Genomic DNA, 24,774 nt, shown 5'->3' with positions numbered 1-24,774 from the left:
TCCTCCAGTCAGTGAGGGATTTTGATCTTCATTTGTGTTGCCTGCTCCCTACACCACTTGCTGTGGAGGACTAGGAGTTGGAGAGTGGCAAGTTGCATTTCCTGCAAGTCACTTATAACTGCACTTTCAAACTCCCAACCTTCTAGCCTTTGGCCCTCCATTTGCTGTGATACTTCTGCAGCTGTTGATCCACTCGACCTAGCCTTCATTTTTGATGCCCATGTCCCCAGAAAAGTCCTTTCTCACTTCTACCCTGGTCCTTCCCCCTCGTGGCTCCCATCTTGGCTCCAAGGATGCAGACTTCAGCTTATTTGGTGCACAACTGGGTTAGCCATCCATCACCAAATCTGGCTGGACCACATCAAGCACTATTGAGCCTTGTTCTAGTCTGCCAAAAGCACTCACTGCTCCTGAATCTCTTGCGGAGTAAAGATAATCCCTGGTTTCATTTCTCCACTACCAACTGTCTCCATGAATCCTTCTGCCCTGCCACTTCCACCCTCATCTCCAACAAGTGTGAAGAGCTCGTGAACTTCTTTGTCACTAAGATTGAGACCATCTGTTTCTCTGCTGCATCCCTCCTTCCCCTTGTCCGCCAAGCCAAACTTCCCCCGAGGCTCTTGTGTGCCCAAGCTCTGAAACCGAATCTTTGTCTAGTTCTTCTCCTATCTCCCCTCATGCCCTCTCTGAACTCATCGTGTTCATGAGACTCGCCTCCTGCTCCCTTGCCTCCATTCCTACTAAACTGCTGACCATCCAACTGCCTTTCCTGGCCCTGTTGCTAACTGACGCTGTAAATGGTTCCCTCTTCTTGGGTACTATCCCCCCTCCCTTTAAAAACCACCATCATCCGCTTTCTCAGAAAACACACTCTTGACCCCTCTGTCATTGCAAACTACCGCCCCGTCTCCAACCTCCCTTTCCTCTCAAGTCTCTAAAATCCGTGCCCATCTTTCCACAACGTGATGTTTGAATTTTTCCATCCGTCACCGCACTGAAACAGCCTCAAATTTAAAATTCTCATCCTCCATGTTTAAAATCCCTTCATAGCCTTGCCCCTTCCTATCTCTGTAACCTCCTCCAATCCTACAACCCTCCGAGAACTCTGTGTCCCTCCGATTCTGGCCTCCTGTGCATCCCCATTTGCTTCATCATTGATGGCTGTGCATTCAGCTATGTAGCCCTATGGCATTCCCTCCCTAAACCACTTCACCTCTCTTAAAAGCAAAATGTTGCGGATGCTGGAAATCTGAAATAAAAACAGAAAATGCTGGAAATACTCAACAGGTCAGGCAGCATCTGTGGAGAGAGAAACCGAGTTAGAGTGCCGGGTCGATGACCTTTTGAAAGGCCCTTTGGTTCAGTTCCACCTGATTTAGGCTTCTGTGAAGCGCCTTGGAACTTTTTTTTCTATGTTACAGGTGGTATTTAAATTAAAGTTGTTGTCATTGAGTCTAGAATAAACAGGAGAACGGGACAAGACCCAGTGTGTTCACAGAGTAGCCTACAGTTCCAGCTGACTGTATACATGACCATCTCCAACCCACTTTCAACATCCAAAGTGATTTTACTTTTTAGTCTTGTATACAAAGTATATATGGTATATTTTTTGTGACTTTGGGCACTTGCTGTGGTGAGTAGGGCAGAAAAAATTGAAAGTTGATCTATTAAAGCAATAACAAAAGTAATCAATTTATAGAGTGGATGCATTTGTTATGAGTAGTGACTGATTGATCTGGGCCTTAGTTACCTTTTCCTATATTGATTGTCCACCCAATTCTTATTTTTGATCTGCTCTGACCCTATTTTTTTTAAACGTACTGACAAAAAACTTATCAACTCTCCCAATTTCAGAGAGTAATAGGGATCTTGTGTACTTTTTTTGCTTTGTTGGTTATTTTCTATGTATTTTCTTGGGCTGAAATTCAATTCCACGTTTAGATAGGAACAGAAACTTACTGATTGTGGTTGGGTGTGTAGATTAAATAATTTTCATTAAATTTTTTTTAAGTTCTCAAATAAGGGACGTTGATAATGGGGAATAAGAGTTTTCCATTTTGGTAGTCAGAATCGAGCATTCCCAGGTCAGGTGTTACGCAGCTTGAAGAAAAGTAAGGATATCTATTCACAGCCTCTTACAAGAATATAAGAAAAAGCAACAGGAGTAGGCCATTTGGCCCTTCGAGTCTGCTCCGCCATTTAATAAGTTAACAGCTGATCTTTTACCTTAACTCCACCTTCCCGCACTATTCCCATATCCCTTGATTCCCTTAGTATCCAAAAATCTATTGATCTCTGCCTTGCATAGACTCAACGACTAAGCATCCACAGTAATTCTTTTCAATAATCTTTCTTAAACCCAGTGTGATATTTCCATTCCTCACATCTATCATCCTTGTGCCCTCGTGATTGCCGAGCCTGTGTATAATTGTAGCCACTTTTGTTCTGTGGACCTATACCCACAAGTGACTTGTCTAAACTCATTTCATTTTATAGCTGGCACAAGGAGGATTTGGTGCAATTAGGCTGAACTGTACTTCAACCAAAATCAGCTTCTTGACTTTGATCCTAGGTTGGGAATGACTGGACAAGATGCGTACAGGCCAGTGACCCCAAAAAAGGCACTGATGGCCTGTTTTGATGACCTGAAAAGATGGTGACTTTTGCGTCTAATGCAGGCAGTGTTTATATTGTCACTGGAAATGCAGGTGCCTCATTTACCTTCTAGCCCATCTGCTGAAGCTATAGCTACTGTCAACATTAGCATTGTGAAAGAATGTTCATTCCTGAATCAATGGAATATATATCTGGAAGGATATAACTTGTGCACAAGAGACTGTATCAGGAGAAAAGAGGCACTGTGGCAGTATATATAAACTCCAGTATTGAGGCACAAGTGAGAGAGGATATAAAAAAAGAATGTGGTAGACTCATTAATTGGGTAGAATTAATAGATGGTAACTGAGGTAAACTATTACCGACGGTATGCTCTTGACGGACAGACCCGGGTGAAAGCTTTGATCTTAGTCTGTGGAATAAGGATGGTGACTGGTAAGGGTTGGAGATTTTAACTTACCAGAAATTGACTGGAACAATAATGCCTCTACTGTTAAGACAGGGTAGGAGTTTCTAGAGTTAATGGAAGACTGTTTTTTGACTCGGTTTGTAAAGGAGCCAACAAAGGGAGAAACATCCTGGATTTGATTGAGTAATAGGGATGACCAAATCTCCAACACAAAGGTGGGTGGGGCTTTAAGTACCAGTAATCATAATGTGATCACATTTGACATAAGAATTTGAGGTTTCCAAAAACCAAACAAAATTGCCAAATTTTAAGAGGGCCAACTTTAAGGTCTTGAAGTCTTGTCAGAGTGGGCCTGGAAGGTTTGAATATAGCTAGGAGAGTGGAGGAACTGTGGAGTTCCTTCTAGGAGGTGATTCTGAATACATGAGAATATAAGAAATAGGAGCAGGAGTAGGCCATTCGGCCCCTCGAGCCTGCTCCGCCATTCAATAAGATCATGGCTGATCTTCTATCTCAACTCCACTTTCCTGCACTATCCCCATATCCCTTGATTCTCTTAATATCCAAAAATCTATCGATCTTTGTCTTGAATATACTGAGCCGCCACAGCCCTCTGGAGTAGAGATTTCAAAAGATTCACCACCCTCTGAGTGAAGAAATTTCTCCTCATCTCAGTCCTAAATGGCCGACCCCTTATTCTGAGACTCTGACCCCTGGTTCTAGACTCTCCACTAAATGCAGTGGATCGATGTGTATGCATGCAAAGGAAAGGTACCAAGTGTAAAGACACTCCTGCCTGTTTGAATGGCAAGCAACTGAAAAAGAACATTTAAGGTCTTGAAGGAAAATGACACAGAATTAAGACTGATTCAATACCAAAAAGCATGCTGAGAATGTAAAAGGGGCATCAAAATGGCAAAAAGAAAATTCTAATTTGATGTGAATAATTTTTTTAGTCTTTCTGCAATTCTTAATTATGAATACTGTTACTACTCCTTCAAGTTCTATCGTTTGCAAAAATGCACTTTTTACATTCCATTATTATAAAAAATAAAATGCATTATGCTGTAATTTACACTATTATGCAAAAGGTTCTGCATCTGTGAAGATGCTTATATTAAATGGTCAGAGCAGAAAATATTAAGTTTGTTACCAGTATGAAAAGTCTTGTCTGTCGTCTGCTAGGCTGGAGTCCATAAGACCCTGAAAAACTATGCTAAAGGCTGAGACTGCAATTGTGATATCCTGGAATCGAATGTCAACCAAATATACTAACGGGGAGGGAGACATAGAAAAATAGGAGCAGGAGTAGACCATTCGGCACTTCGAGCCTGCTCCGCCATTCAATATGATCATGGCTGATCCTCTATCTCAATACCATATTCCCGCTCTCTCCCCATACCCCTAGACGCCTTTCGACCCTACTCAAATCTCCATCCTGTTACGAAGCTTGATAATTTCCACTCAGATCATTTTTTAATAAAATAGGTGAGGACTTCAAACAAGTCCTACCCCGCCCCACCCCCCAAACACATTCCTTCTCCTTTAAACTATGGGCCGGATTTTCCAATCGGAGGCTTCCTGCGTGCGGATGACCCGATTGGGAAAAATCTACGAACTTACCTGCTTGCTCTGTAGATCCCGACACTTCCGCTCCTGGTCCATGTGCGCAGAGGCCCAGGTATCCCAGGGGCGCATGCGATTCGCAAGCGTCCCTGGGATCACGTGGGCCATGGGGAACCAATCAAAAAAGGGAATCCACCCTTCATACTTTTGACGGGTCTCTCTGCATAGATCTGTCAAAAGTATGAATGGGGATCACATTAAAAAAGTTAAATATTTTTTAAAATTTCAAAGTCACGTATTTAAAATGAGTTAAAATGACATTAAATATTTCAAACAAAAATGCAATTAACAAGTTTTTTACGGGGCTAAAAATAAACTTTTTTAAAAAAGTATTTTAAAATTATACATGAGTGGGGGGAAAAAATTATTTTTTTACTTTTTTAAACTCTTTTATGCTGGTAAAAAAGCAGGCCGTACGATTTTTAAAGGTTTTATGGCGGGCGGAGGTTGTGCAGAAAGCGGAACTCTTTCCCCCCCCCCCCCCCCCCCCCCAAGCAGAGGCCCTTCTCCAGGGCAGGTGGATGATCTGTCAAGAGAATTCTTGACCGATCGGAAGTGCCGGTTTTCAGCACATGCGCTTCGCAAGCCTGAAAACGGCACTTGCGAGGCCCCTACGGATGCATACACACCCGTGGGGGTCGGAAAATCTGGCCTATATTTTTTTTGTGAGCAGAGGAGGTCTATAGGGATTGGCTATAAATTTTAGACAGTGACCATTTTGGAACAGATTTATATAAATCACTCTAGTCTTGGAGAACAAAAAGATACAAAAGTCTATGATATTGGTGAAATTTAAGAAAATGAGAAGGGAATATTTTTTAAAAATAATTCTGATATAAAGCTCGTGCTTCATTACACTCAGTCATGTAACCAAGGCTGAATACTGGTGGGACTAGGGTTGCAAAGGGGTGGAAAGTTTCCGGTAAATTTCCGGAAATTTTCCACGGGAAGTTTAGCTTGGGAATTTTGGGAATTTTGCCCAAAAAAGCACATGCTAGCATAATATTTTTTTTTGTATTTTTTTTTTTCCCACAGGTCCTCTCTTAAAATTACTAACCGAGATGGAATCTTAATTATTAAGGAATTTCTTAATCAATATATGTTTATCTTCTTACTTGGCTTGTTTTAATAATTACAAGTTTTGTGTGTGACTGTGAACAAATGTGTCCTGATTGGTTGGATGAGCAATTAGCTCCCTCTATTTGTAATATTTGCATATCAAATTGTGATTGGCCTGCAGGCATCTGTAAGACTGCTATAGTTTTTTTAAGATCCAGGTTAGGGGTCCTGAGGGAAGTCATTTTGTTTTCTGCTGATGTTGTGATGATGCAGTAAGTAAATCAGACTTTATACCAAATAAACCAGTTACTTGTTGAACTCTGTTGTCCTTCAATTTAAAATATACAAAATAATACACTATTGGTGATGTAGCGTCGTGTGTGTACAGGTCATGCTTCCATCACATGGAGCATCAGCAAAAATGTACTCACCCTGTTGCAATCGTGCTGATCGACCGCAGTTCGACACAGACGAATGCCCTTTATTTCTCTGCATAGAACAATGCCACGTTTACCGTCGGATGTGTGGAAGCATTTTACCCCAGGCATTAAAGATGGAAAGACTGTGTACATGTGCAAACACTGTAGAAAGCCATATGTAAAGAATGCCACAAAGATGCAGCAGCATTTATCCAACGATCTTGGATCACAAAGGTCTTTGCAGTAGTTACTGACAATGCTGCGAATATAAAGGCTGCTTGGGCTCAAGTGGAGGAGGCCTACCCTCATATTACGTCTATTGGGTGCGCAGCTCATGGGCTTAACCTGCTCCTCAAGGACATCATGGGTTTGAGAACCATGGAAGCACTGTACAAGAGAGCCAAGCAAGTTGTTAAGTATGTCAGGGGAAAACAGGTAGCTGCAGCAACCTACAACTCCAAGCAAATGACAAAGAACAAGAACACCACACTGAAGCTGCCCAACAACACTAGATGGGGTGGTGTTGTTATAATGTACAACAGCCTTCTTGAGGGTAAGGGGTCGCTGCAAGAAATGGCAACATCCCAGTCTGGGGATATGGAAACCACCATCAAGAAAATACTGCTGGATGATGTGTTTTGGGAGAGAGTGGTTAGCAGCCTTAAACTACTCTCGCCAGTAGCATCTGCAATTGCTCAGATTGAAGGAGATGACGCTGTCTTGTCAGATGTTCTCAGGCTTTTTACTGATTTAAAAGAACAAATCAGCATTGCCCTACCCACATCCCTGCTGCTCAAAGCAGAGGAGAAGGCAATTGTTCAATTCATACAGACGCGTCAAGAATTTTGTGTCAAGCCGATTCATGCTGCAGCATACATGCTGGACCCAAAGCATGTTGGGATTCCAATACTTTCTGGAGGACAGATCAACAGCGCTTACAGTGTGATTTCTACCCTCTCACACCATCTCAATCTGGATGTGGGCAAAGTTCTGGGAAGCCTGGCAAAGTTCTCTACCAAGCAAGGTCTTTGGAATGGGGATGGGATATGGGAATCATGCAAGCATATCAGTGCACATACCTGGTGGAAGGGACTTTGTGCATCTGAGGCCCTGTCACCTATTGCATCGGTGATACTCCAAATCCCACCTTCATCAGCGGCCTCTGAACGAAACTGGTCACTTTTTGGGAATACGCATACAAAGGTGCGCAACAGGCTGACTAACAAGAGAGTGGAGAAACTGGTGGCTATCCGGGCGAACCTGCAACTTATTGAGCCAGATACAGAAGTGTCCACCACACAGCTAGACACTGACACAGAGGAGGAAGTGGACACGTCAGAGCCAGAGTCAGAGAATCAGGCGGAGCAATGAGGAGTAGAAGACTCAGAAGACTCATGAGTAGAAGACTCAAAGGGACAAAATAAGGACAAATTACAGGCTAAATAAGCTGACGCTCTTTTTATTTTATTTTAGATGGGTCTTTTTTGTGGGGGTTCAATAACGTTCAAAATTATAACCTAAATAAAGTTTTGAAAGCCTGTTTTTATTTATATGGAACAGTATGTCTATTTTGACGACAAAGATAATATAAGGGTCAGAGACAAAAACCATCAGTGTGCAAAAAAACTCTAAATTCCTGAAAATTCCCATGGAAAGTTTCCTCTTTTAAAAAATTCCCAGAATTTTGCAACCCTAGGTGGGACATATGGGGCTAATTAAGCACTGCAATTTAAGGCACAGTTTAATCATTGCTCTCCAGTATATGTCTTCAGTACCATGAGCTGTTTAGTTGATAAATCTAAATTCTTGTGCACAATATAAATTGCATTTTTTTTGTGGTAAACTGACTTTAAACAAAAACCACTTTAGCAAGCAAGTAATATTACTCCACAGAATGGAATAGTCTTCAGTTTTCGCCTCTAATTACTGTCTCACCCACCGCTGGAAACAAACACTTAATAATCCTGAACACCTCTATGCTATCACCCATTAACTTTTTCAGCTCTCATGAATTAAGCCCTAATTTCTCTAGTCTCTCTTCATAACTGTAGCCCCTCATCTCTGATAATGTTGTAGTGAATCGACACTGAACTGTTTCCCAATGCTTTTATTTCCTTCCGATAATGACGCATCGAAAAATGAACATAATACGCCAACTGCAGCTTAACTAAGGTCTTGCACAAGCTCAGCATCACCTCTTTGCTTTTGTATTCTATACCTCTAGATACAGTCTAAGGATTTGTCTTTTTAAGGTCTTGCGGTGTCACCTTTTAATGACCTCTGCTCCTCTACTCCGTTTAAAATCTTACCATTTATGCAGGTTTTTCTATTCTTGCTTCCAAAATGTATTACTTCATTTTTTATATTGAACTGCTTCTGTCACCTGTCTGCCCATCCCGCTACCTTCTCTATATCCTTCTGCAGTCTTCCCCAATTTGACATGCTCATTTTGGTGTCTTCAGCAAATTTCAATATTATTCCCTCAATTGTTAAGGCCAGAAGATTTTTCTATATTGAACCTGAATATTTCAATCTACTAAATCAGTCCTGTTCGACCCATCATGTTAATAATAAATTCTTGCTATCCTTACCATATGTCATGACTTATTCTTGAGGACTTCTGTGAATGGAAAAAATGCTCAACATTTTCTAGTCATAAATTTAATCAAATTTGCAAGTTATGAAAAATGTTGTCTGTTCTCTCACGGAGGCTGGATTGAGTAAGGTTCCAGTGCAGAAATAGTTCCCCGTGAACACACACAATTCTAGCAAGCAATATATCCATTTTTAAAAACAATCATCAAGTAAGCTATGGTAGCTTATTTTATAATACGTTGTGTTCCTTCTCTTTCTTCCCCCCCCCCCCCCCCCCCCCCACCCCCCGAATTCACATTTAATCTTTTTTATGCTGAGTTAGACCACTTTTGTTAGTAAAATACATTATACAGGAAAAGTTCTGATATCCGGGACCGGCGTGATGCCGATCTATCAAAAGTTCCGGAGTGGTGAGCGGATTATCTACCCAGGCTGTTTTTAACTAAGAAAAATTTAAAAATCAAGAAATGTGCAATATACAGTAATTGGGTACTCACCTACAGAATGTTGTTAAATCGATGGTGAAAGATGCTTGATGAAGTACAGTACTGCCAGTTGATGGTAATCCATAACTCTTTAATAACTTAAGTAGTTTATAAGTTTTGTTTTACTGTTAACAGTAAAACAAAACTTATAAACGACTGTGTGCAGTGCACCAAAACTTAAATGACTGTACAGTATAAAGTACTGTACGGTGGTTGACTGTACACTTATTCCAAGCCAACTGGTTCATCAGGATCATGCACTTCAACAGATTCTCCAGGCACTTCCACTGCTCCAACTCTTTTGGAAGCTTTCTTAAACATGTCCCGGATGTCTGCTTGCTTAGTGGACTCTTGCCTTCTTTGCAGAAAGGTAGACTGCAGAATATGGAGCTGCATAACTTCTTGGGCAGAATAGCAAGAACGGCTTTCAGCAAATTTGGTGAATGAAGCAAGATCTGCTGCAGCTTTAGCCCAAGAAATCTTGTTCACTTCAGAAATCTCATCGTCTTCATTTTCCATCACACTTTCCTTTTCTTTCCTTGGATTCAAAACATTCTCCATTATTTCATCATCACTTAGCAAATGCACAACAGCAACTTCTCTATCGGCATCAACCCACTGCTCAATATCACTTTCACTGAGGTGAAGTAGAGGGTTTGCTGGGCCTACATCTTTCACCATGTCAGCCATTTCCATTACTGCAGTCTTCTGCGGATGAACATTGAACCCACGAAATTCCTCCTCTGAAGAGGAACCTTCAGCAAACATTACAGAAGGCCACAATTTGCACCAGGCTTGTCTCAAAGTGTGACCTTTCACCAATTTCCAGGAACATGCAACATTAAAGATGGCATCTTTAAGATTGTATTCCTTCTGAAATGCCTGAATAGTACCTGTACTGTCATCTTGGCTTATCAGTCTACGTAGGAAGTCTTTCTTGTAACGACACTTGAGATTTTGGATAACGCCCTGGTCCATGGGTTGTATGAGAGAAGTTACATTTGGTGGCAAATAAATGGTGAAAATATTTCCAGAAACCAACTTGGATTCATGCGGATGGGCTCTACAATTATCCAGCAATAAAATGCATTTGCTATCTTCAGGTTTCCTTATTCTACGGAAATGTTCCCTCACAGATGGAGCAAAAGTATGATGGAACCAATTTGAAAAGATTTCCTTATCCGTCCAAGCATTTGCTTGAGCTTTGTACTCAACAGGTAAGTGCCTCACATTTTTAAATGCACGGGGATTTTTATACTTCCCAATGACGAGAAGTTTAACCCGGTGTGATCCAGCAGCGTTCGCACATGTTAGCACGGTTACACGATCTTTATTTTTCTTGTAACCTGAAGCATTAGCCTCACTAGCCCCAGCAAGTGTTGATTCTGGCAAACACCTCCAAAATAAGCCTGTTTCATCAGCATTGTATAGCTGTGCTGGCGACAAATCATGTTGCTGCACAATCCGATTGAAATAATCGCAGTATTCTTCTGCGGCGTTGTGATCAGCTGATTTCTTCTCCCCGCAAACATCGAGTCGTCGTATCCCATGCCGTGCCTTGAAGCACGATAGCCATCCATCAGAGAAAGCACACTTGTCAGTGAGCTCCATCTTTGCATAAAAATCCTTCGCTTTTGATATTAGCATGGGTCCGGAAATCAGAACACCCTCTGAACGCTTCAGAGCAAACCACTCATAAAGCACGGTATCCAGCTCTTCAAGCTTAGGCTTACGAAGCGTGCGCCGTTTCTCTACACTCTTGGATGTCTCCGAGCTTGCATAAAACTTGAGCAGCTTATCCTTCTGCGCTTTGATGTCGTACATTGTTGACGAACCGATTTTGAATTCTTTCATAATGTGCATACGCTTCGCTCCCATTTCTAGTCGTTTGCATAGATCAATTTTCTGCTTTAAAGTTAACACCACTCTCTTTCTTTTGGTTGGATCAACTTTTGGGATTTCCATAATGCAGTCCAATGAGTTGCAGCAGCGTGGGAGACACACAGTACTGGACTGGAACCCCAGAAAATGGCGGATCAGAGGAGGCTACCGGCAGCGTGGGAGACACACAGTACTGGACTGGAACCCTGAAAACTGGCAGATCAGAGGAGGCTACCGGCAGCGTGGGAGACACACAGGCCTAGAAATTCAGTGGGCCTTGCGCCCACTTAGCGCCTAAAGAGGTCTTTTGCGCCGGCGGGGTGGTAGCGCGGAAATTGAGTGCAGCGGTATTGGCGGCGGTAGCTGTTGGCGCTGCGCCGGGACCGATGACGTCATCGGTGTGCGCGGTGGCCCGTAACGCCCCGAAACCGCGCCGATCCCCATATTTATTTGCGGCCGCCTCCTCCGAAGCGGGCGCAAACAGCGACCAGAAAACGGGGCCGTCCTGCTGCCATAGTGGGGCGCTTTAAAGCGGAAGGTGCGGCCGGCTGCTTTTTCGGCGTCCGCCTGCCCGCACCTCCTTCCCCGGCCTCCCCCCACCTCCCCCCCCCCCCCCCCCCCCCCCTCCCCCCCCCGGCGGCATTGCCGGCTGGTTTCCGTGGAGCCCGGCACTTCTCCGTTGTGCCGGGCTCTTTTGCCGGCACTCGCGATCGGGGCTCCGGCCGTTGCAGGCACCTCCCCCTTAAGAGAAGGAGGAGGCCTGCAGTACCGCAGCCTGCCGCACCGCATCGGGTGGCGCTGCGGCAACTAGCGTGCCGATATTCAGTTGCAGCGCCCCAAACGGAGGCGGGCACACCCTGGTATAGCGCCTGCTTCCGAATTGGGGCGCAGAAGACGAATATACGGCGTGCGCTAATGCCTCCCCGCCCAGCGCTAACTTTTGGGCGCGAGCGAGCTGCCCGCGCCCAAGTGAATTTCTAGGCCACAGCACTGGACTGGAACCCCGAAAACTGGCAGATCAGAGGAGGCTACCGGCAGCGTGGGAGACACACAGCACTGGACTGGAACCCCGAAAACTGGCGGATCAGAAGAGGCTACCGGCAGCGTGGGAGGGTGAGACTCCTGATGCAGGGTTTCTGAGGTGTTCCGAGTTCCGCAGGCGCCAAGAGGCCGAGTAGTGGCAGTTTGTAGAACTACCCCCACTGACGAACTCGGCAACCGTTGGAGACTCGGACTCGGAACCGGCAACATTGCCGGTTACTCAGGCGCTGTTTTCGGGGGGCGAATTCTGCCAGTAGAGCGAGGTTTCCAGACATACAACCTCCGGTTAAACCAAAGTTTCCTGTACACTGCTTTAAAATTACATTCAGTGTGTATAGTTTTTAGTCATACTGGATTGTATGACATTCTTTGCTTGATCAAAGAAAATTAAGGTTAACACTTCAATATTATTATATTCCCAAACTCCGCCTTGCTGTCTGGGATGAGATTGCAGAACAGATGCAACTGATGTGTCACTCTTGCTATAAATGAAACAAGATGCTTTGATACTCTTGACCGTAGTGTCACTGTTGCATGCTGTATATAGAATTAAATTGGTAAAAGCAACTTTTACTTCTCTACAGCACCTGCGGTCTACAGATTGATTAAAATGTCAAAATGTTAATGGACTCCCCAGTGGGTAAATATGGCACAAAGCCATACAACCAGAAGGTCTTTGATTCAGTACCTGATGTGATCTCAACCAGGGCAGCAGTTTCGGTGCTCCAATTGGCCTCAATTCCTCTGGGCTAAGGAAGAAAAAAACTGCTTGTCTCTCGTGTATCTGGGCCCGTTCATGCAGAATAGCCACTTGAGCAAGGGGTTGGAGAGCTGTTTGCACTGCAGCACTTTGTTCCAGGAACATCTGGTGTCTTCAGCAGAGGAGGAGGGGAGAAAAAAATGCATCTCCGTTTCAAAATTCAATTCTGAATGTCATATTTGAATATTATGACCTATTGACTTTGAATATTTAATTCCTGTTTTAGGAAATTGATACTAAACTGTCAATTTTAGAGGAGCGAGGGGGGCAGGTCAAAGCATTGTTAGTGCTTGAAATTACCCATTGAAACTTTTTTCACATGGAGTATAAGCAGAATACAGGTACAGGAAACTCTCTTTTAACTGGCACCTAAATAACCGGAAACCTCTGTTAACCGGCAAAATTCAGGAGTAGGTTCAAGTAAGTTTTACTTCATATTAGTGGCAGTTCCTGGATCTGTGGCTGTGTAACTGGGGTTCGTGCACTTGTTGCTAAGCAACAGGAACGCTTGGTCTGTGGCTGGAGTTCCTGCACATGTTGCTAAGCAACAGGGAAGCCTGGATTTATTGCTGTGTACGGAGCTCTCGTACCTTTTAACTATACCTCTCTGTAATCCGGACTTTTTGATAAACCGGCACCATGCCGGTCCCGTTGGTGCCGGATAATAGAGTTTCCTGTACACAGTTTACCCTGCTGTTTAACTTGTCCATGCCATGTTTTCCTCCATCCGAGAGCAAGTTAAGTGGTTACCTGATCCACATTGTCTAGTACAGGTATAACCTTTTTTAAAAAAAAATTATGAACCATGTACCACAAATAGGAGTAATTGATCTACTGCAATCCATTGCCATAGCCCAGGCTTGGTACAAATTGCAGACAATTAGTGCAGCAGCCTTGCTGGATGTCCCCAGGAACTCATGTGAAACCTTTTCTTCTGTTATTTGTTCCAAAAAGTGCCTCTACAAAGACAAAACAATCTTGGTTTCAAAAAACAGAATATACTGACCATCACTAGGCACAAATGTGTGATGTGACAACGTGACTTACCACAATGATTGCTACAGTGACTACACTTCAAAAATACTTCATTGGCTGTAAAGCGCTTTGTAACGTCCTGAGGTTGTGAAAGGCGCTGTAGAAATGCAAGTCTGTCTTTTTTTTAAGATTACATTGGCATGCAGGGTTGAAATGGAACATAACCATCCAGTATATGTTCCAGCCCTTAAACTTTCTTGTCTCATGTTATGGCAGGATGTGCAAATTTTCTGCTCTTCACTGACCTTTTCCATTCTCTCAATATTTGCTAAAGATATGGGTATAGTCATGTCTTTTTTGGCTTGTCTATACTGCCTGGAGTCCAATATGTGTTTGGCAAGCTCCTCAAATATTTTTGAAACATCTTGGCTGCTCACTTTTACCACTGAATAGAAGAGGATGCTTCTCGGATCTGTCCATATTGGTGCTCAGAAGAGTCAAGTATTCCTTGCTCCGTTTCCCACCAGTGCATTTCCTGTTGTGAAAAGTGCGAATCCCACCTGGAAGAAGCTTCCAGAAAAGAGCCCACGCTTTTGAAATAATGCAGGTAGTGATGATGATAGCCATCTGTTTGCCATTTCAGGGATCACTTCATTAGCTTCACTGATCATTTTCTTATGAGTTATGGCATGAACGTTTTTCTGTCTCTTGATCCATCCCAATTTGACTTTAGAGTGATTGCTGAACCTGATGTCTTCAGTGATTTGTGATGGAATTTTCCAATAAAATTTGTTTTGAAAGTCCAAAGAGATTATTTATTTCCTTCAACCATTCAAGATATTCTGCTCCAACATCATCAAGTTGAGAAGTGTGCAACCGTTTCATGTTTCTTCTAATCTACTGGAATTTTTTGAGGATGTAACTGGTAGAATAGATAAGGGAGAACCAGTGGATGTGGAGTATTTGGACTTTCGGAAGGCTTTCGATAACGTCCCGCATAAGAGGTTAGCGTGCAAAGTTAAAGCACATGGGACTGGGGGTAAGGTACTGACTTGGATAGAGAACTGGTTGGCAGACAGGAAGCAAAGAGTTGGAATAAACGGGTCTTTTTCCGAGTGGCAGGCAGTGACTAGTGGGGTACCGCAGGGATCGGTGCTAGGACCCCAGCTATTCACAATATATATTAATGATCTAGACGAGGGAACTAGATGTAATATCTCCAAGTTTGCAGACGACACAAAGCTGGGTGGGTGTGTGTACTGTGAGGAGGATGCAGAGAAACTCCAGTATGATTTGGACAGGTTGGGTGATTGGGCAGATGCATGGCAGATGCAGTATAATGTGGATAAATGCGAGGTTATCCACTTTGGTGGCAAAAACAGGAAGGCACATTATTATCTGAACGGCAATAAATTGGGAAAAGGGGAAGTGCAGCGAGATCTGGGTGTCCTTGTGCACCAGTCGCTGAAGGTAAGCATGCAGGTACAGCAGACGGTTAAGAAGGCAAATGGTATGTTGGGCTTCATAGCAAGAGGATTCGAGTACAGGAGCAAGGATGTCTTGCTGCAGTTGTACAGGGCCTTGGTGAGACCACACCTTGAGTATTGTGTGCAGTTTTGGTTGCCTTATCTGAGAAAGGATGTTGTTGCCATGGAGAGAGTGCAGCGAAGATTCACCAGACTGATACCTGGGATGGCAGGAATGACGTATGAGGAGAGATTGGGTCGATTAGGCTTATATTCGCTGGAGTTTAGAAGAATGAGAGGGGATCTCATTGAAACTTATAAAATTCTAACAGGACTAGACAGACTAGATGCAGGAAGGATGTTCCCGATGGCGGGGGAGTACAGAACCAGGGGTCACAGTCTAAGGATAAGGGGTAAGTCATTTAGGACTGAGATGAGGAGGAATTTCTTCACCCAGAGAGTGGTGAACCTGTGGAATTCTCTACCACATAAGGCAGTTGAGGCCAATTCATTAAATATATTCAAGAAGGAGTTAGATATATTTCTTAAGGCTAAAGGGATCAAGGGATATGGGGAGAAAGCAGGGACAGGGTACTGAATTTGGATGATCAGCCATGATCTCATTAAATGGCGGAACAGGCTCGAGGGGCCGAATGGCCTTCTCCTGCTCCTATCTTCTATGTTTCTGAACTCTCCACTTCTAACCCGTTTCAAGACAGAATCCCGATGTTCTTGTAGATTTTGCAGATGGCTGCTTGAATGACACCATATTCTTTTGTTTGTTCAATCTATGGCTTTAAGCTTTTGCCAAGAGCAGTTATACAGCAGAGCAGTACTTGTGGCTCAAATTCAGCTCTGCACGCACATTTTAAAAATTTGGTTCAATTTTCACAAAAATAACAGCCACTGTGGGTGTTAAAATACTGTACCTGATAACCTTTCCTAAATAAGTGCCCATTGTGGGAAGCCCCTCTTTTTTGGAAGAAGATGAAATAATTATGAACAAACAGCCCAGTCTGGTCAACCGGTGGTAGTTAAAATTTCCACATGAAATGAGAACTTGAGGGTTGAAATATATATATATATTAGGACCACAAACTTGCATACCATTAGACTAATCATTATGCAGGAAACTTTCTGGTATCCGGCACTGACGGGACCGAGCTGGTGCCGTACCATCAAAACCGCCGGATAAACCAGCGCTAATGTTAAAACATACGGAACTTTTGAGCTCCGTGTGAATCAACAAACCCTGTGCTTCAAAACAGTCGGCCGCAGCTTAAAAGCGTCTCTGTAGCTAAGCAACAGCTTCAGCTAGACCTTGCAGAGCCTGACTGGGGGGAAAAAAAGCAACGAGAAGTAAAAAAAACTTGTAGGAAACGGCTCCTGAATTTTGCCGGTAGATAGAGCTTTCCGGACATTTAACCTCCAGTTAAACGAAAGTTTCCTGTACAGCAATAACTACGCAAACTCATATGTACAAAACCTAGCAAGCACTGCTGCGACCAGAACCAGTATAACATGCAGATTATAATGATAGACAACTGAACATTATGCAAACTTGACTATATACATCAATGACTTGATTTCAGCAACCCAATGCAAACTGGTTAAATTTGCAGAGGGTACTAAATTGGGAGGTGAGGCAGTTGAGTTGGAGGAAGCAGCCAAGGTCCTTCAAAATTAATTAGATAAATTCTGCAAATGGGCAGAGTAGTGGCAGATGAAGTTCAAAACAGATATTTGGAAGATACAGACACTAGAAGGAAAAATCGGTGTCATAATATACTATAAATAGCATAGAAATGGGCAAGATGGGAAGAAATTTGAAGTGATATTGATTTGACACTTAGCATGTCAAATCATTGTGGAGCAGCAATAAATAAAGTGAATAGAATTCTGAATTATATTGCTAAATCAGTAGATTACAAGTCAGAGGATGTCTTGCTAAAATGCACAGTGCCCTAGCCAGACTGCACTTTGATCAGTTTTAGTCACCCATATGCAAGGGAAACATTCAAACCAGCGAAGACTGCAAAGAAGATCCCTCAATCTAAGAATTAAATTACAGGGAAAGATTGGTGAAGGTAAACCTCAAGTGCTACTTCGAGGTAACCCAAGATGCTAGAACAAGGTTGCATAAACTGAAGATGATCAGACAATTTAAGACAGATGTCCTACAAACAGCAATCAATACTTGGAATGATGTTCCATCTAGGGTGATAAAGGTGAAAATCTAGATATAATTAGATGATAGGGCAAGAGGGAGAAGGGCATTTTAAGTGCATCCATCAAAAAAAAATTCCATTATGTCAAACTAACAGTCTCAACATTGTTCCTGATGGGCACAGGCACCCTACCCAAAGCATCATTAAGCAGAATAAATTGGCAATCTCAGTCGTAGACTGCAAGGATAACTGATAGCTGGATAGCACCGATTCAATAAGTATTTGGCTGCTTGGGGCAGCAACATAGAGGAAGCTTACTCTGCATCTCTCTTCCAATTTCCCTGATTTGGGATGCTAACACTGGGTCCCAAAACTGGAAGTGTTCTGTTCACAGCATTGATATCCCTACTCCTTTAAGCATAAATATTTGCCAAAATCATACATAGAATTACACTGCACAAAAACGGGTCATTTGGTCTAATGTGTCTATGTAGGTGTTTATGCTCCACACTAGCCTCCTCCCACCTTACTTAATCTCACCCTATCAACTTATTCATCTATTCCTTTCTCCTCATGTAGTTATCTAGCTTTCCCTTAAATGCATCTATGCTATTCGCCTCAACCACTCCATTTGGAAGCGAGTTCCACATTCTCACCACTCTGAATAAAGAAGTCCTTCTTGGATTTATTAGTGACTACAGGAAACTTTGTGTTATCCGGAGGCTAAATGTCCGGCAAGCTCGAGCCACCGGCAAAAATCAGGAGCCGTTTTGTTAGGTTTTTTATTCTTCTCGTGGCTTTTTTTTCCAACAGTCGGGCTCTGCAAAGTCTCTCTGAAGCTGTTGCTAAGCGACAGAGAAGCTTCCAAGGTACTGCCGACTGTTTAGAAGCTGTTTGTTGCCAGATTTCAGCTCCGTATGCTTCAACATTAACGTTGGTTTGTCCGGCAGTTTTGAGGGAACGGCAACAGCTCAGCCCCGTCGGTGCCGGATAGCACAAAGTTTCCTGTATCTTGTATTTATGGCCCCTAGTTTTGGACTCCCCCACAAGTGGAAGCATCCTCTACGTTTGTCCTATCGAACCCCTTCATACTTTTAAAGACCTCTATCAGGTTGCCTCTCTGTCTTTTTTTTTCTAGAGAAAAATGCCCCAGTCTATTCAGTCTTACCTGATAGTTGTACCCAGTTCTGATATCATCCTTGTAAATCTTTTTTGCACTTTCTTCAGTGCTTCTAAATCCTTTTTGTAATCTGGAGACGAGAGCTATGCACAGTATTTTAAGTGTGGCCTAGCCGAGGTTCTACGTACATTTAACGTGACTTCTCTACTTTTGAATCCCTCTAGAAATGAACTCCAGTGCTTTGCTTGTACTTTTTATAGCTTTGTTAACCTGCATTGCTACGTTTAATGATTTGTGAATCTGTACCTCTAGATCCCTTTGTGCCTCTGTCCCATTTAGACTCTTATTTTCCAAGGAATAGGTGGCCTCCTTATTCATCCTACCAAAATGCAACACCTCACACCTATCTATTGAAATTCATTTGCCACATACACGCCCATTCTGCAAGTTCATTACGTCATCTTGTATTTTGTTGCAGTCTTCCTCAGTATTTATATCCCCTAAACAGGCATCATAAAATGCAAAAACTCCATGCCATTTTTGTTAGGACCAGTGAAGGGATTGAGTTTTTTTCCTCCAGCAGTCAATAGTCGCTGAAAATGAAACATTTATTTATTCTATTTATATTTTAAAAAGCTAGCTGTAGCAATGGATCTTGAAGAAGTATTACTTAAAACAGCTTAATGTTTAATCAGTGCCACTCTATCTCTTCCAGACATCTTCTGCATCACTGTTTCCAGGCTCTGATGGACCATGGAGTAAAGGTGGCCTCAGTGCTGGCCAACTCCTTCAGCAGGCGCTGTTCATACATTGAAGAGTCAGATGCCCATGTAAAAGAAAAGGCAATCCAATTTGGGTTTGTTTTAGGTAAGAAATGGTTTTAAATAAATTGAATGATGGATTGAAAAGATAAAACCAGTATGAGGGGTAAAATGTATTTGGAACCTGGTATAAAGGTAGACTCTGTGCTTCTTATAGGTACTGTTGGATACCCATCATGCATCCTCATTCTGTTTTTCCCAGTGTATTTGAATTTTTCCCTGACGTTTGCCAAACCCATTTAGCTTTGATTCTGTTGTACTGACCACTTTCTCATTCCTTTGTTAATTTTAGGACCAAGATAAATACACAAATTTTAAGTATGCGAGAGGCAAATCTTTTTGCTACATTTTTCAAAGATTGCAAACAACGCCTGAAATGTTATGGTTGAGCTCTTGACTCTAGTCTTTTCTGGGTTGAGTAACTTATTGCTATGACGATGGCCAAAAATTTGGGTGAATTTGAAAACTAGTGGTCCTGCTGATATCTGTTCATTTTCCATGTTTTTTCGAGATTAGATGTAAGTGGTTTACATCCTCTCACTGTTCACAGAGAACAGTTTGTGGTAATCGTGTGGCAGTGACTTTAAGCTTACAAGATCTACAATTTTTCTTACAATCAGAATAAGATACTGGGATTCCATCTAGTTCGATATTGGAAAGTGTGTGTTTAAAGATAAAATTGCCCTGAATATTCAGTTGCTTGTTAAATGTAAATTTATTAGAGGGGATATTCATGCATCCTTTTATCTGCTGAAAAACTGAGCCACGAGTAAATGTTTTTAAAGCTTTAAGTTTTGTTGTATCTATTCATAAGAGAAGGGAGGATCGAAGAAAGCTGAGTGGAATCACTTCAAAATTAGAGGGACTTTGGCTGCCAGCGGGTATTGCAACAGTCATTTAGGAAGCTGCAGCTTAGTAAACAAATATAGTAATAACTTTTTTAAAACAAAATTGATACTACACTAACTCAGATGTAACTGATTATTGGGTCTGATTTCTTGTAGATCTCCTGGATTAGTATCTTTGTTATTAACGTTGGCTCTGTCCTGTGCCATGTTATAAAACATGTCTTGCATCTTTTCATTTCAAGGTGTAACTTGGCCAGGGTGCTGGGATTGTTAACATTGACACTGCAGTTTCTGTTAAAAGATTTTCTTTGTCCTTTTTATCTTGCGAACCCGTTGACTGAACTAATGTGTGATTCTGTCTGTGGGAATGGCAGTTACATGAAACTTTTTTTTATCCGGCACGGACGGGACCGACGTGGTGCCGGTTCATCAAAAATTCCGAATAACCGAAAGCTATAGTAAAAGATACGGAGCTGAGAGCTCCGTATAAAGCAACAAACCCTGTTGCTTAGCAACAGGTTCAAAACAATGGCCACAAGTTGCAAGTGTCTCTGTAGCTTAGCAACAGCTGCAGCCACACCCTTACACAGCAACAGATGGAGGAAGGCAAGTAATAAAAGTTACCTGAACCTACTCCTGAATTTTGCCGGTTAACCGAGATTTCTGGTTATTTAGGCGCCGGTAAATCGAAAGTTTCCTGTAATAGCATAAAAATTCTCTCTGCTCAATGTGACATTTGCTGGCTTGTTGATGGTTAATGTTTTATAACAAAGACGCCTGGCCTCCCCAGACGTGATTCCAGTGGATTTTGTCCTGAGCCTGACATAGTAATTCATCAGGGAGGAAGAGGGCTTTTCACCTCACAACCATCTGGAATTGTAGAAATAATTAATATTGCTCATCAGCCCTCTGAGTTTGGATTTTCATCAGACGCTTGCAATTATGAAATATCTGCATTTGATCGGAGTTGTAAAAAGCTGCCTGATTCGGGCATATTTATTGTAGCCTTTCACCATACCTTCAGTTCACTTAACCGAACTGGAATTGTTATGGCAGCGAGGCAGAACTCCAAGTAGCTGAAATGTTAATCAAATTATGGCAAATTTCATAATTTTTTAATGTAAAACTTATTTCAAACCTGTAGTTGGAAGGCTGAAGAAGACAGAAACATTTTCAGTGTTTTGAGCAGTTTCATTGGTTGACCGTAGAATCATAGAAGGTTTTAGCACAGAAGGAGGCCATTCAACCCATTGTGCCTGTGCTGGCTCTCTGAAAGAGCTCTCCAATTAGTCCCACTCGCCTGCTCTTTCCCCATAGCCCCGCAGATTTTTCCACTTCAAATATTTATCCAATTCCCTTTTGAAAGTTAGCAGTGCTTTCCAGATCATCATAACTCATTGCATAATTTGTTTTTGCATATGTTTGATGTACAGCGAATAAATTTGCTTATGAGGCAATCAAGTGGACAAATTTTGAAGTGAGATAGGACAAATTTGATAAATGTGGCACAGAGATTTGCCTTACAGTTGATGCTAGAGTGTGATGCTTAAAATGTGGCATACGAATTGCACACTAGATGCACCTATTTTTGTATTGATCTCCCGTGGCATTGACTCGCTGAAAGTTGCACTACAGATAGAGTTTATATTTTGGCTGTAATCGGTGCCCAAAATTTCAGCCGTTTTGAAACGTGTCTCCACCCCCCCCCCCCCCCCCCTTCACCGAGCTTACGCTCAAACTCATCTGCATATCACTGAACGCAAAATCTGTCATGAGCCAGTACAATCGGGCAGCATTTTAATACTTTAATTTTTTTTTTTAATTCCTTGACATATTTGAGAGTGGTAACTTGGTGCAGTTTGATTAATACAACTGAAAATGGGTTTATCACAAAAAAATAAGCATTTTTAATCGGTGTCAATCTGTGAGTAAACTGATTTTAAATAACTGAAAATTACTTTTTTTAAAAATAGACAGAACCATTTGTTAGTTATATTGGGGTAGAGTAGTCAGTTTCTTAGTTTAAAAAAAAATTAAAAATTTGCATTAAAATGCTTTTAAAATGTGTTTAGTAGTGGCCTTGCGCCCAAAAGAACCAGCTTAATTTTTAGAGCCTCCTCTAAGGCCAGCAAACGAGCACAATTAAAGGAAACTCTCTGGTGATTAGTTTGTCCTGGGGGCGTGGGCAGGGCCTGCTTCTAGCCCGTTGTTTTTAAAACTAGCGCAACAGATCACGGTAACCCAATTTGTGATGGATGTAGTTTGTGTTTAAAATTCCACAATCTTTTGCGTTGATTACACCGATTTTTGGATGAATTACACCGATTTAAAACCAGCGCAATCTGGCAGAAACTCTACCCCACACCGCTTTATAGGGAAGTGGATCTTCTGGGGCATTGTTCACATTGAGGGAGGGAGTATATTTGGCAAATGATTGAGTTCATAGAGATTCGGGCAGGGTCTAGGGAAGAGAGTAGTTTAGGTTAGGGGGGTACTGAGTGGTTGGGGACATAAATTAGGATTTATGGGAATAGTAAGTATTGGGTAAAGGAGTGAGAATTCAAGGTGCCCAGTATAAGCGGTGGGGACTGTACGTCTCCGCTGAAGGAATTTGGAAAGATCTCCCGAGACAATCCAGTAAATGCTTGTAGTTTTTGCTTAGCTCCACCACAGATAGTTTAACAAACAAAATTGTTCCTTTCACGTACCACATTTAACTAGATAAATGTATCTCTGCATATCAAATGAGGTAGCAAACATTCTGTTTAAAGCACGACTTCAATTCAGATCCTACCTTCATACTCGAATATAGTCTGCTGATAATTCAAAGACGTTTTTACACTGAAAATTTTGAATTATCGATAATTTGAATTAAGCAAAGTGTAAACTTAGTGCTTAAAAAAAATTGCATTTTTGGTTTATTTGAAATTGAAAAGTAGACTGCAATGGTACCGTTCTTCCAAAACTCATTGCGGTTTATACAAATCATTTTGTTTTGCTGGTTGTTCTTGAGTTCCAGGATGAACATAAATAAAAAGCAGCTGATGTGACCATTTAGAACACAATACTAAGTATAAGGACCTACTCCTAGTTGTTCTCTTCCCAAATTCTTCCCCATTAACTAGTTTTCATTTCAGCTGCATCGTTGTTAGACTTCTGCTGAACTTGCCATCTGTAGTCATGGAGATCAGCGAATATATAGTAAACAACGTTCATACTTAGTTACCTCAGGAAAAACTGGGAGTTTGTACCTTGTTTTGAAGTTTTATACAAAAAAATCCTCTTGCTTTCAATATTCCTAAAAATTGTTTTTCCTCTGGTCTTTGTGCATTGTAATTTTCCATTAATGTGGACAAGGGGGGGAGAATTAAACAGCAGTCCTCCTGTAGTCTTGCTGTCATTCAGCCATGATCGCATTGAATGGCGGAGCAGGCTCAAGGGGTCGAATGGCCTACTCCTGCTCCTATCTTCTATGTTTCTATGATTCATTTTGAAAAGAAAATGGAGTTGTCGGTACAAATGCATGCTGGAAGAAATAGCTTACTGCCTAATTTGAGTCTCCAGCTGAGACTAATAGCTCTGGGCGCTCTTATGAACTCGAGACTCGAGTTTCTCAGATGGACACTTGTGTGCCTCTTTGATTTGTGTACTCAAGTTAACCAGAAATTGAATTGAGTGTACCTAATTTCAATTAGAGCTCTTAACATGACCAGCTCAAAGGAGTATTCCAGCACACTGCACCACCCAGTTCTTTACTTTAAATCTGGTGCCTGGTTATCTAAACAATTCATTTTCTCTGCGTTTGTTTTTAGAAAGTAAAATGCAAAATAATTTGGGTGGAAATCATACCCAGGGCAAGCCATTTCAATTATTTTTGGATAGGTTTTGTGGCAAGCGTTTTGAAAAATAACTTCTTAATCACAAGATAAAAAGATGACTAGAAGTCAGCTGAGTTTAAATTGAATACTGCATGAAGACGTGCCTCTGATTATGTATAAGATGCATTTGAAAGCTGTACAGGATATCCATTCATGAGCCAGAGATTTATTGTAAAGTAAAACCATGCTTAATCATTTTCTGGGTTATTTTCTCTCTTCCCCTCCTGCAGGTGGGTTTCTTTCTGATGCAGGCTGGTATAGTGATGCTGAGAAGGTGTTCCTTTCTTGTCTGCAGCTATGTTCGCTACATGATGAGGTGCTTCACTGGTTTCGTGCAGTTGAATGCTGTGTCAGGTGTGTAGTAACTAAAAAGAAAGAACTTGCATTTGTATAGCGCCTTTCACAACCTCAGGCCATCCCAAAGCATTTCACAGCCAATTCAGTACTTTTGAAGTGAAGTCACTGTTGTAATGTAGTGAAACGTGACCGCAATTTGCACAGCAGTCGCTCGAACAGCAGCAAGTGACCAGATAATCTGAAATAAAAACAGAGAATGCTGGAAATACTCAGCAGGTCAGGCAGCATCTGTGGAGAGAGAACCTAATTT

At 42.0% G+C, this 24,774-nt stretch overlaps 1 protein-coding gene across 1 annotated transcript in view; it reads left to right on the top strand.

Moving 5' to 3' along the window:
* Nucleotides 1-24,774, top strand: part of appbp2 (amyloid beta precursor protein (cytoplasmic tail) binding protein 2) — an 84,042-nt gene that overhangs the window by 29,305 nt on the left and 29,963 nt on the right. The window contains exons 3-4 of the mRNA XM_085964533.1: nucleotides 19,336-19,487; nucleotides 24,398-24,521. Coding sequence (XP_085820659.1) covers nucleotides 19,336-19,487; nucleotides 24,398-24,521 — 276 coding nt within the window. The remainder of the gene's footprint in view (nucleotides 1-19,335; nucleotides 19,488-24,397; nucleotides 24,522-24,774) is intronic.

This window comes from Somniosus microcephalus, chromosome 22 (assembly GCF_052327205.1).
Source record: "Somniosus microcephalus isolate GS21.2 chromosome 22, FLI_Smic_1.0, whole genome shotgun sequence".
Taxonomy (NCBI): Eukaryota; Metazoa; Chordata; class Chondrichthyes; order Squaliformes; family Somniosidae; genus Somniosus; species Somniosus microcephalus.
This window is presented reverse-complemented; position numbering and strand designations above follow the sequence as displayed.